At 38.1% G+C, this 13,140-nt stretch overlaps 3 protein-coding genes across 4 annotated transcripts; 2 read left to right on the top strand and 1 right to left on the bottom strand.

The window, feature by feature from the left end:
* Window positions 1-2,373: 2,373 nt before the first annotated feature.
* LOC142612744 (alpha-L-fucosidase 1-like) lies at window positions 2,374-5,669 on the bottom strand. Of its 2 annotated transcripts, XR_012840182.1 has the most exons (4): window positions 5,088-5,669; window positions 4,745-4,984; window positions 3,158-3,894; window positions 2,374-2,501 (listed from the first exon to the last, which is right to left on the bottom strand). XR_012840182.1 is itself a non-coding variant. In XM_075784894.1 (3 exons), the coding sequence occupies exons 1-3, from the start codon at window positions 5,630-5,632 to the stop codon at window positions 3,216-3,218; spliced, it is 1,464 nt and encodes a 487-aa protein (XP_075641009.1). In that variant the 5' UTR covers window positions 5,633-5,669; the 3' UTR covers window positions 2,874-3,215. The 2 variants fall into 2 exon arrangements, 1 of the variants encoding a protein (XP_075641009.1); XM_075784894.1 differs by lacking the exon at window positions 2,374-2,501 and having other exon boundaries at window positions 2,874-3,894.
* A 2,883-nt stretch (window positions 5,670-8,552) lies between these two features.
* Window positions 8,553-9,569, top strand: LOC142612455 (uncharacterized). The gene is made up of 2 exons (XM_075784548.1): window positions 8,553-9,048; window positions 9,157-9,569. Exons 1-2 carry the CDS (start codon window positions 8,553-8,555, stop codon window positions 9,567-9,569), a joined length of 909 nt encoding a protein of 302 aa, XP_075640663.1.
* Window positions 9,570-9,580: 11 nt separating this feature from the next.
* LOC142612454 (uncharacterized) lies at window positions 9,581-10,111 on the top strand. Its single transcript, XM_075784547.1, has one exon. The coding sequence runs from the start codon at window positions 9,581-9,583 to the stop codon at window positions 10,109-10,111; it is 531 nt and encodes a 176-aa protein (XP_075640662.1).
* Window positions 10,112-13,140: the final 3,029 nt, after the last annotated feature.

Raw genomic sequence — 13,140 nt, 5'->3', positions numbered from 1 at the left:
TAATGAGTAATCTCACCTTTCGGTAGTTAGATTCAATAAAATAAATTAAAATTTCAGTTTTTCAATTCCAAAATAAGCTATTATATATCCCGTGATTCTCTGGTTTGTCTTGAACCTCTCTATCAGGTTTATTTCTTTCTTCTTCTTTTTCCTTATTTTCCTTTTCGTTAGAATATGTTCTTTTTTTAACACTTGAAAGGTAGGCAATGAGCTTAGTATCATTATTAAAACCATTAATTTGATAATAAATAGTAATTATCATAAAGTATATACATAAGTTGGACACATAAGTAATGACGTACTCCCTAAAATGCAAAAATCATGGTAATGAGATCAAGTAGTGGCATATTCTATTGTGCATTAATAGTATTTATGGGTTTACAAAAAATCCAAATGACAATGTACCATAGGATGTTTGATGATAATTACACATGGGAGCCTCTTTTAGCCTGTTGCCTAGGGGTCGTACTGCTACAAAAATCAGAACATGCCACATACAAAAAAGATCAAACGAGCAACCCACAAAGTCAATAAATAAAAATAGGCCACCAATCTTAAAGCTGAATAGAAAATGCCAACTGAATAGATCCAGATAGAAAAAGCAATACCGCACAAGTAAACAAGATAGTACGATCGATGGGGAATTTAAATGCGTTGAGTCCAGCCCCAAAGGATAAATTTTAGAGATTTCTTGGATTTAGAATTGCCCATTGACTAGAAGAACTACTTGAAGATGCACAATTCTTATTTTAGTCCTATATTTTGGTAGAGTGTAGCTTTTGATATGAGTTATTAGGAAGGTGTCATAGTCCCTATCATTTGAATTGTATTATAGCTATTGGCATAGCGTCCCTAGCTGTAATGAGAATGGTGTCAAAGTCCCTTATATTGGTAGAGTGTAGCTTTTAATTCATATTATTGACAATGGATGCTTGTGAGTGTAGCTTTATCTAGTGTCTAAAGTGTAATAACTTGTGAGAGTACTTTTAATTCATATTATTGACAATGGATTCTTGTGATATTTTGATGTTTTCACAACAAAATATCTGCACTATTATTACCCAAAAAAAGAAAAAAGAAATAGTAGCTGGAGAAAAAACCTAACACGTATTTATCCATCATAGATCTTGGAAAAAACATATAGTGTCTTTAAGTAATTAAATGTTTGTTTATGCAGGGTGAAGAACTTAGGCAAATAAGTAAATCTAATATAAAGGAGGCTCAGTCCAAATGCATTGAAGGTGTGACACTGCCTTGGTGATTAAAATATAATGATCAAACGATGATGCATATGTAACAGAGTTTCTCAGAAAAAAGAAGAAAGATGATGCGTGCAAGTAGTCTTGGACTCTTGGCATAGGTCCAAGGTCACTATAATGGAGTACGGGGATTAGTTTTATTATCATTATTGAAAGGACCTCATGAAGAGTGACTCTTGGGGAAAAGTTAATCCAAGTGAGTGAAATGGTGTTTGTAAGGAGGACAGAGATTCCATATAATATTCAAATCTTGAATATTACTTAGCGTGACAACTGACAAGTATAGAGTTGTGCATGTTGATATGGTTAGTCTCATATCATACGATTCATACCCCACCTTGTGCCACTTACTGATTCCACTTGCTATTGGTGAGTCAATGATCGAATGACTTATTTTATAGGCAATGGTTAAGTAAAAATGGATAATTTCTCTAAATAAAATAACATGATACATGTCACTCGTTGGTCAAAATATTATTAAGCATCCTCACACACAAAATCCTCATGGTGTTTTTAAAATACAAGTCCCTGTGTTACTAACGGCACCCTCATTTCTATTAAAGTTCAGCTAAACGTGTCAAGTCAGAGACAACTGGAGACCAAGGTTGGCCATGATTCTCTCTCCTCTTTTCTTTTGGCTTATAATAATAATGTCCATAACTCTTTGAGCATCTAATTATTTTTTGCGTATGTGTATAGTTCCTCCCATTTTATACACACTAAATATTACCGAAACGAATTTTTTAAAAGTAGCCTTAAGATATTATATAGAAGTTTCAAACTCAAAAGCTTGTATCGTAACATCTTAGAAACCATCACACTAGTTCTTTAAAACTTTTAAGAGAATATTTACGATGCCTTATGTTGGTGGGTGGAATTGGGGCAGCATGCCAGTATAGGGGAGTCTCGTGATGAGATTTGCAATCATGTTAGGATATCGAGCATGAAGCATGTGATAGCCTCCATACTGACAACTTGTCCCAAAAGGAAAGAAGAAGAAAGAGAACCAAAAAATAAAAGAGATGGTCAGTAATTATCTTTTAATTTTTTTTGTTTGTTTTGGTGATAAATGATAACTACGTAATGTAATGGTGCTATTTGTGCATATATAAATCATCACAGTATAATATTTTGAAATTCATAAGCAACTTCATTCAATTGCAAATCATATATCTTACAAATAAGGTAGAGAAGAACACTATCTTTAACCATCATGGAGTGTCCGACTTGATAAGTTGATGTCTTCAAAATTATGCAAATAAACATTTACAAAAACAAATTCAATCACCTGTTCAATTTTGAAGTTGAAATATGCAGCAATTAAGGTGGGAGTTGCAAATGCACGTCAAGGCTACATATCAAGCTAATCATACCAAAAGAATTTTAATATTGTAATAAGCAAATAATTTCAGACTGTACGTATCAAAAGAATAATTAAAAAGTAATGACCAGCTATAGTCAAGAACAAGCAAATGAAGCAATGCCCCCACTAAATCTCACATTAATTATTAATTATTTAGGGAATTTTTGATCTCACAATCTTTTTTATTTTAAAATAATCACTAATCATAGATCAATTATTCAATAGTATCTGCACTGTAAACGCCACAATGGCTTTCAAAATAAAATATGGTCATTAATGGGCTGGAAAGCCTGGAAAAAGGTGCTTAATTAGTGCCTAAGAACAAACAAAATAAGATAAAATCCAACTTTGGAATGAACATGAACAAATATAAATAATAATAATGAGCCACACATGGTGTTATACTATTGGGAATTCAGTTACCTTTATGCGTTGTGTCTTTTCAGCATATGGCAAAAGTGCTCAATGCCTCAAACAACACAAAGTGAGCATAAAAAAAGACGTGAACTTTAAGTAAGAAATTCAGCAAAAGTACCTTTTATTTATTTCTTTATGGATACTTTGAAACTTCATGCACTTAATTTTCACTTAGATCACTGCCCATTTGGTTGCCAAAAGGGATCAAGGTGTAGGCCAATTGAAGAAATCAAAGGCAAAGCCTTTGATTCTCTAATTCTTATCCTCACAACTTGGCCATGGACTATCCCCACATCAAGCCTGTGAAGCCTCTTGTATCCCACAGTGGTTCCATTTGCTACCATCTTACCATCCACATAAATTTCATGCCGTTTGATCCTCTGACCAAGCCCTATAGCTTCTTGAATCCTTACCACATTAAATCTCAGCCCTTCACTTGTCCCTCTAATTTCAATCCAAGGGTCCTTTACATCCACATCCCTTGGTGCCCAATAGGTCCATATATGGTCACTATCTAGCACATTTTCAGGTCCAAAACCTCCCACTTTGCCTCCTCTTTGGCTGCTAGCTTTTACAATGCTCTTCTCAGCCAAATTGGTTGAAAAAATTGTGTCAATTGCACTCCTAAACTCCTTCAATCTGTGAACATCAGTATCAGATATAAGCCCAGTTGTATTAGGAGGCACATTTAGAAGTAGCAAACAGTTTCGTCCCACTGAATTATAGTAAATCTCTAGTAGCTGGCTTAAATTTTTTGGTGATTCTGATTTATGCCAAAACCATCCGGGTCTGATAGAAACGTCACATTCTGGTGGCACCCAATCGGTCCCTCTTGGATCGCCAGTGTTAAGTAAGCTGCATTGTTAAAAGAGAGTTCAGTGTCTTTGTTCAGAAGTCACAGTTAGCTACTGTTACCACTAGAGTACAAGTCATTTTCTACGTTTCGTTAAAAAAAGCAATAGTGGGCTGCAGCTTTAGCCTATATATAATTCAACGGGAATTTGGTAGCCACACATGACTATATGAGTTATGACATGAACATATTCCTTGCTTTTCAACAACGGTTGAAAAGCACGAGTTTTGGTCTGGTGAAATTAAATTCAGTGCCTAATCAAATTTTTTGGCGTAACAAATCGTTGACCTCTAAAATTGGCATGAATTAGTGAAATCCATTTACATTGTTTATACCGTAGGTGTGACCAATAGTTTCATGATAATTATTCACTCGTGTATATATATATTTTTAATATTTTTTTTTTATCAGTATATTATTTACTTATTTTGATGAGAAGATCCATAATATTAATTAGAATGAAAGATAATAAATATATCATAAAAAAGAGCTTATTCTAAAAAATAAGGAGTTTCTTTAATCTAGGCAGAATAATCAAATTATTTATAATTCATACGTAAAATTCTTAAATGCCTAATTATACATGTAGGACAAAGTTACTTTTTTTTTTTTAAGTTACCAACATATTAGACATGAATTTTTTGATGATAAGTAACTTAAACAAGAAGAGAAGTGGAAAAACCTATTAAGCATAAATTTACTTTCATATAATGTTTGTACTTGTAGTAAACTAGAAAACACAAAATGCAAGCTTACTTTGGCTTGCGCGCAACGACTCAATTGTATAGAGCAAAGAAGAAAAGGAACAAAACGTGATTGTTTGCTTGGCTTGAATGGTAATGGTATACTTACTTTTCAATGCTTGCATTTCCAATTGATAGTGAAGTCCGATTGACGGTAGACCAGCACGTGCTCCCGGCGAACCCTTTCTCATTTCCGACCCACCTAACGTCCGGGCCGGCATCGGAAAATATGTTTATAGAACTTTGCAACTCCTTCACCATATAGAACCAATCTGAGAAGTAATATGAGATGTTTGGTGCATTGGTGCCCTTTGCTCCATCAAACCAAATTTCTCTAACACCACCATAGCTAAACAAAAAAATAAAATTTGACATTGTTAAAAAAAAAAAACTCAAATTGCACCTTAATGTGGATAAAATTTGTCACCAAGTATAAAATCAATGTAACTTACTGATTGAGTAGCTCTTGTAGTTGGGCTAGGTAGTATTCATTGTATTGTAAATCATTCCCATATCTTTTATCATGTCGATCCCACGGTGATAGGTATATCCCCACATCAACGCCACGGGCCTTGGCCGCATTGACAAACTCTTGAACAACATCACCTTCCCCATTTTTCCAAGGACTACTTTTCACAGAATGGTTAGTGTACTTTGAAGGCCACAAGCAAAACCCATCATGGTGTTTTGCAGTTAGGATCACAAGAGAAACTCCTGCCTCCACAGCTGTGTTCACCCATTGATTTGCGTCAAGCCCAACTGGGTTGAATATGGCTGGGTTTTCTTTGCCTGTGCCCCATTCAGAGTTAGAGAATGTGTTAACTCCAAAGTGGAAGAACATTATGATTTCCCTTTGTTGCCATTTCAATTGAGAAAACGCTGGAAGGGGAAGAATTGGCAATGGTGGTGTTGTTGGGACAATTGCAAGACTTGAAATTGCAAAATTGAATAGTAGAAAAAGTGTGCTTTTGCACAAAGTGCACCATTGCTTAAACATAATTCTGGTAGCTGTTTTTCTTCTATACCTTTTGTTATTCCCTCTAATATATAAGTTTAATAATGAAGAGGTAGAGACTAAAGGGAGGAGAAAAGTACAAAGCTGTGGGACCAAGCAAGAGGTTAATATTCTTTATAATGATAATGGGGAACCTTTTATTTGGAACTTTGTTCGGTCATTTTGACTGCCATGAAGTTACAGTCCATTGTGATTTTTTTGAGGAACCAGTCCCTTGTGATTGTTATTCATTCACGGGTTCGTTTGCTGTCGCGTGACTCTTTTGGAAATCACTCCTATGTTTTGTTTTCAAAAATTGAAGACAGAAATCAAGAAATTAATTATATTAATATGAATTCAAAAATCAAATATTTATGTGAAAAATTGATAGTTGACCTCTTTTTAAACTTTATAAATCTCATTATAAATATGACTTCTCTTTAAATGTGTTTATCAATAAAGTAAATTCAAGATTTACGTTTCATTTGTTTTAATGTTATTATTTTTTTAAAAATGAGTCACTTTTTCAAAAAGTATTATTTGAAAAAGTCAACAATTATCTTATTTTTCTATGTTTAGTAATGACATTAAAATTGAGTTAGAATATTATCTCTTAATTTTATTTATTTAACTTGTCATGAGATAGAGTTGTCTTACAATAAATTTTAGCGGAAAACAACCTCTTAAAAATAACTCATACTTTTAATAGTATTTTATGTTGACCATATGTAATTTTCTGTTGAACTATGTTTTCTAATACTACCAATTACAAGAAAATACAAAAAAAATATTTTCATATGAGTTTTACTATACAAACAATAGGACTTACCATAGTTTGTACTGTAATTAACTTTCTAGTTTCTACTTTGTAAAGAACCATAAAGTGGGCGATTGAATTTCACTTTTCCAAGAACATATATAAAATGATTTGTTTCTAGTGAAATTGACCACAAGATATTAAACATGAGACTTGCATTATGACTTAAATATTGATAAAATTGCAACTATCGTGACTCAATATCATATTACTCATATTAGCTCGCTGCATCTCTTTGAAAATTGATTAAGCGCAACTTTCTAATAGAAAATTAGGTAGGCTTTAAACTCAAACATAGGCTGATCTGACCCCCCCCCCCCCCTCTCTCTCTCTCTCTCTCTCTCTCTCTCTCTCTCTCTATATATATATATATATATATATATATATATATATTATTTCAATGTATTAAGTTGATTCTTATTTTAAATTTTATAAAATAATCATATTTATTTCTTTTTAATAAATCATTACTGTACCATTTATAAATAATAATTACATTAGTTTCAAAAACGAAATAAATACTGTACATTACAATAAATCTAATTATCTCATTAACACATGTCAAGTAATAAATACCTTGACATAAATGTAAAGTTTTGATAAGATGGATATTCAATGCTATGTTTGGTTGGTTGGAGCAATGGGCAAGAAATGTTCCGTATATTAATTATGACATCAACTAATTAAATTACAAAGTTGGTCCCTGAAACCTTTACATCAAATTTTAATTTAGTTCATAACTTTTTAATTGTATGAAATTGGTTCCTCACCTTGTTAATGTCATGTCAAGTTAGTCCCTGTTTTTATCCCTTAAATGTAAAAAATTGATGTGTCACATGAAATAATGAAAAATTATTTTTTATGCCACGCCAACTTCTAGCTATACCACTACGTCAAATTAAAAATAATTAATTAAAATCTGACATGTGCGATCAAATTTGGGGAAAATAGCAAGAATAGAGATTTTTTTTTTCTTTCTAAATTATGAGGAATACCCATTTGGGATTTGGACCAGTTGAAGAAATCTAAGAGGCGTGATAAGGGTATATTCAAAGGAAAATAAACTCGTTGCATACAAAGAAGCCGACGAGTCTATTGAGCCCGTCAGCTTCATATACATGTGAAGTAATATGAATTTGACAGCGCCATAAGCCAACGACATCACCTCAATACCAGATGACATCTACATGAGATGATGGGAATCCTCAGGCCGATGAGAAGAGAGAGGCTGATGGGAGTAAAAAAGGCCGACAGGAGTAAAGAAGCCAAGGGATAAAGAGCATGACGAGTCCAGCGTGGCCTTGCTTGACCTCTACGAATATTTATTCAAGGTAATATCTTGTACCTCACAATTAACCCTAATCAAGGGAATCCCTATAAGGAAAGGATCCTGCAATATACTCATATTAATGAGGATCTTACCTACAAGGAAAGACTCTTTCTGCCAAGAAACGAATGTCACTCTACGCTACTATAAAAACCTCCAAACCCTCACAAACTAAGGTATGCATAATTCACCCTAACTCTGCCACTTTAGAGTTGTGAAAGTTCTCTAACTTGACCTTTAGAAGGTATTTGGCTAGTACCATACTGGTACTCTCTGTAGGGTCTTCTTCTTTTTGTGTTGTGTAGGTTTTTTTCTAGAGCATGTGAGCACTGTGTGACTTACTGTCGATTTTCAGCATCATCAGTTGGCGCCGTCTATGGGAAAATGCCGTAGTAAAAGTCATACTACCACTTCCCGGATAAAGAGTTGTATGGTACTCACTCGTTCAATGGCTATCACCAACAACAACCAAGGAGACGAACCGCATACCACCGCCTTCAAGAGATAGGTTCAGACTCTTGTTGCGGCCATGGAACGCCTCTCCAAGCAAAAACCACAACCTAGAGGAGTAATTGCGCCAAAATAACGCAGGGCTTAACACTTAGGAGGAGGACCATAAAGGCACCAGTGCTGAGAGAAGGGACCAAGAAGGAGCGGAAGGTAGCAACGCCCCAAGCAGATCAGAGCGATAGGACACAAGCCGTCTATCCGCCGCAGAGATGGCTCTACCATACATGGTCGCGGAGATGCAGATGATGAAGGAACGGATGGACTTCATGATGAACGCCCTCAGAGGACAGGTGTTTAACGACCTCAACGAATTGGTCCATCGGACGAATTCACCCTTCACTGCATCTGTCACTTCATTGCCCCTTTTGCTGAAGTTTCGCATGTCGCGGGTAAAGGCTTACGACGGATCTAAGGATCCTTTAGATCACCTGGAGTCTTTCAAAACCTTGATGCACTTGCAAGGCGTGGCAGATGAGATTATGTACCGAGCCTTTCTAACTACGTTAAAGGGTCCCGCAAATGTATGGTTTAGCAGGTTGACGCCAAACTCCATCAACACCTTTAAAGAGTTGAGCGCACAGTTCGCTTCACACTTTATCGGGGGGCAAATGTATAAGAAGTCCATTGCATGCCTGATGAGTATCAAGCAACGGGAGGATGAGACGCTGAGGTCTTACATAACTTGCTTTAACAAGGAGGCCTTCTCGATTGATGAAGCTGACGACAAGAGACTCGTGGCTGCATTCACCAATGGGTTACAGAAGGGTAAGTTTCTGTTTTCTCTATACAAAAACGACTCAAAGACTATGTCAGACATACTTTACAGGGCTACTAAATATACGAACGCGGAAGACACATTATTTTCCTAGGAAGAGAAGCCTAAGAAGAGGGAAAGACAGGAGGAAGCATGGCAAGATAGGGGACGAAAGACAACAAGGACTGAAGACCAACGGGAGGATAGGCGCTCCAAACCCCCCACTAGGAGGTTCGCAAGCTTCACCCCGCTAAATGCCACAATCGATCAAGTCTTGATGCATATCAAGGACGAAGGAGTCTTGACATTTCCTGGCAAGTTGAAGGGAGACCCCAATAAGAGGTCCAGAGACAAGTATTGCCGTTTTCACCGTGATCGTGGCCATGATATGTCTGACTGCTACGATTTGAAGCAACAAATAGAAACTCTTATCAGACAAGGAAAGTTGCAGAGGTTCATCAGCAAGGAAAGGACAGATGCGCCACAAGAACAGGTTGCTCAGAGGGAAAACGAACATCCTAGACGCCCCTAGAAGACATAAAGATGATTATGGGAGGAACTACAACTTCTGGCTCATCTAAAAAGGCTCGCAAGACTTACCTAAGGATGGTGCAGAACATCCAGCTGACAGGCTTCATCCCAAAGATGGCGCGAGTCGACAACCCCATCATTGAATTCTCAAAGAAGGATGCTCGATGTCTCCACCACCCACATGACGATGCACTTGTTGTTAGCATACGAGTAGGGGACTACAACACATATCGGGTCCTGGTTGACAACAGAAGCTCTGTTGACATCCTCTACTACTCGACATTCCAGCAGATGAGGATTGAAAGAGAACGGCTGGTTCTGACCAACGCCCCGCTTGTGGTCGACTGCTCGTCTGCCTACAATACCATCCTAGGACGACATACCTTCAACTCATGGAAGGCTGTGACTTCAACTTATTACCTAATGATTAAGTTCCCCAATGAGTACAGAGTTGGAGAAGTACGCAGGGATCAAGTGGCAACACGCGAGTGTTACATAGCAATGTTGGAGATGGACAACCATCTACAGACCATGAGCATATAAGAGTAGCAGACGGTTGCAGAACCTGTCGAGGGATTGGAAGAGATAACCCTCGACAATTATAGGCCTGAACGAATGACTAGGATCGGCACTCTCTCCAGTCCACCAATTCGTCAGGCGCTTATGACGTTTCTAAAAGAAAACCAAGACGTCTTTGCCTGTAGCCATGAAGACATGCCGAGGATCAACCCTTTAGTTTTGGTGCATAGGTTGAATGTCTCACCTACTTTTCCCCTATCCATTAGAAGAAGTGAATGTTTACCCAAGAACGAGACCAAGCTATAGCAGAAGAATTTCACAAGTTGTAAGATGCAAACTTCATTAGAGAAGTATACAACGGACCTGAAAAAGTCGTGCCCCAAGGATTACTACCCCCTTCCACAGGTTGACGTCCTAGTAGACTTTACAGCCCAACACTAGTTATTGAGCTTTAACGGCAAGGTAGCTACACTGAATAGGTTCATATCAAGGGCAACGGACAAGTATCTACCTTTCTTCTGAACGCTAAAGAAGTCGTTTAAGTGGACGGCCGAGTGTCAATAAGCGTTTGAAGATCTGACCTTTCTTCTCCATTGTTGCTAAGTCCCTCTAAGCCAAGGGAAGAACTATTCCTCTACTTGGCTGTATCCCTGGCTGCTGTCAGCGCGGCCTTAGTTAGGGAAGAAAATAGGGTGTAGAAGCCCGTATACTACACTAGCCGAGCACTCCGAGGCGCAGAGGAAAGATACCCACCAATGGAAAAGCTCGTCTTCGCTTTAGTTACCACGGCTCGTAAGCTCAAACCATACTTCCAGACCCACACTGTGGTCATCCTGACTAACAAGCCCCTACAACGAGCAATGAGTAATCTCGAAGCTGCCGGACGGATAGTGCTTTAGGCAATAGAATTGAGTGAATTCGACATACAATACCGCCCACGTACTACCAAAAATGGACAAGTGGTTGCCAAATTCATTGTAGAGTTCACCAATATGGAAGGTCAGGGGGCAAAAGAACATCAATGGAGCGTCCACACGGATGGATTGTCTAACAAGCAGGCTGGCGGAGCTGATGTAGTGCTTTATTCCCCAAAAGGGGACGAGATCGAATGTATGATTCGTCTCAACTTCCCAATGACCAACAACGAAGCAGAGTACGTGGCCTTAGTGGCGGGACTAGATCTAGCAAAATCCGTAGGGGCAACAAGTGTGGTCATATATTGCGACTCTTAGGTCGTCACCAGTCAGGTGAACGGTAACTTTGAATGCAAAGGGGAAAAGATGAAGAAGTATTTGGAGCAGGTACGGAAATGAGTAGGCAAGCTCCAGGCCAAGTTCTTCTAAGTATCTAGAGAAGAGAACGAGAAATTTGATCGCCTTGCCAAAGCCGCCTTAGTGGAACACATGTTTATCCCTAGTAAGGTACTCTTTTTTGTTCAGCTCTCACCTTTGATAGATGACATCGATGTGCAGGAAATAGACTCGGGAAACAACTGGACTACACCGATAGTTTCTTATTTGAAAGACGGCACACTACCTAACAGTAAGGAGGTTGCGAGAAAGCTGAAGGTTTAGGCAGTATGATTCGTTCTAATAAAGGACACCTTGTACAAGAGTGGCTTCTCCTGCCCGTACCTAAGATGCTTAAGCCCTGAAGAAGCGGACTATGTCATGAGAGAAGTTCAAGAAGGGTTCTGCGGGTACCATTCATGGTCACATTCTTTGATGCACAAACTGATTCAGGTTAGATACTATTGGCTTACTATGCAAACAGATGCCCGGGCTTACATCCAAGCTTGCGACAAACATAAAAGGTTTAGCAACGTCATTAGACAGCCAACAGATTAGCTCACCCTAATGACGGCCCCATGACCTTTCGCTCAATGGGGATTGGACATTATGGGTCCATTCCCAATAGTAATGAGACAGTTGAAGTTCCTAGTGGTTGGCATAGACTACTTCACCAAATGGGTAGAAGCCAAAGCTTTGGCCACTATTATAGAGAAGAACGTAGGAAAGCTTCGTCTGAAAAAATATCATTTGTAGGTACAGGATCCCTAGAGTCTTGGTCTTCGACAATGACTCCTTTAGGGACTTTTTCTCACAGTTAGGGATTAAGAACCATTACTTCTCCCCCGCCCACCCTCAAATCAATAGGCAAGTTGAGGTCACAAACTGATCCTTGCTCAAAATTATTAAGACTCAGCTTGAGGGAGCAAAAGGTACATAGCCAGAAGGGTTGCCAAGCATACTATGGGCATACAGGACAACAGCCAAAACGCCTATAAGAGAGATGCCATTTCGGCTAGCGTACGAAAGTGAGGCAGTTATCCCAGCTGAGGTCAGACTCACAAGCTATAAAGTAGACAATCATAACGAAAGTAGAAACGACGAGGCCATGCGTCTACAGCTTGACCTAATGGACGAAGTCAAGGTAACAGCTAAACAAAGGCTAGCATGATTCCAAGATCTCATGGCCAAGCACTACAATTCTAGAGTTAGACACAGAGACTTCCAAGTTGGAGACCTCGTCTTAAGGAAGGTAACGGGCGCCACTAAAGATCCCTCCCAGGGAAATCAAGGACCTAACTAGGAGGGACCCTACAGAATCACTTTATGGCAGAGAAAAGACACTTACAACCTAGAGACGGTAGATGGGTAAAAGATGCACCATTCATGGAACACTGAGCATCTCAAGAAATACTACCAGTAGATAACAGCATAAGGGCGCAACTCCTCATTTTCAGTTAATTTCTTTTAGTTAAATTTTATCTATAGTACTTCTTAAGCCCAAAGGGCAGGTTTTTATTCTTCTTAAGAACAATTTTTTACTTATGCATGTGTTTATCACTATAAGAGGAGTTATTTAGATATAACGTGTATATATACGTCTCTACATAATTACACCCAAAAGTGGACAGATCATCCCAAGGGATGCCTACAAAATAACTAAGTCCACAAGTGGACGACTTCAAAACCACATCTATAAGTGGACAGATCATCCCAAGGGATGCCTACAAAATAACTAAGCCCACAAATGGACGACTTCAAAAC

This window comes from Castanea sativa, chromosome 10 (assembly GCF_040712315.1).
Source record: "Castanea sativa cultivar Marrone di Chiusa Pesio chromosome 10, ASM4071231v1".
NCBI classification, from domain to species: Eukaryota; Viridiplantae; Streptophyta; class Magnoliopsida; order Fagales; family Fagaceae; genus Castanea; species Castanea sativa.
The sequence above is the reverse complement of the archived record's forward strand: the minus strand, read 5'-3'. Positions and strand labels throughout refer to the sequence as shown.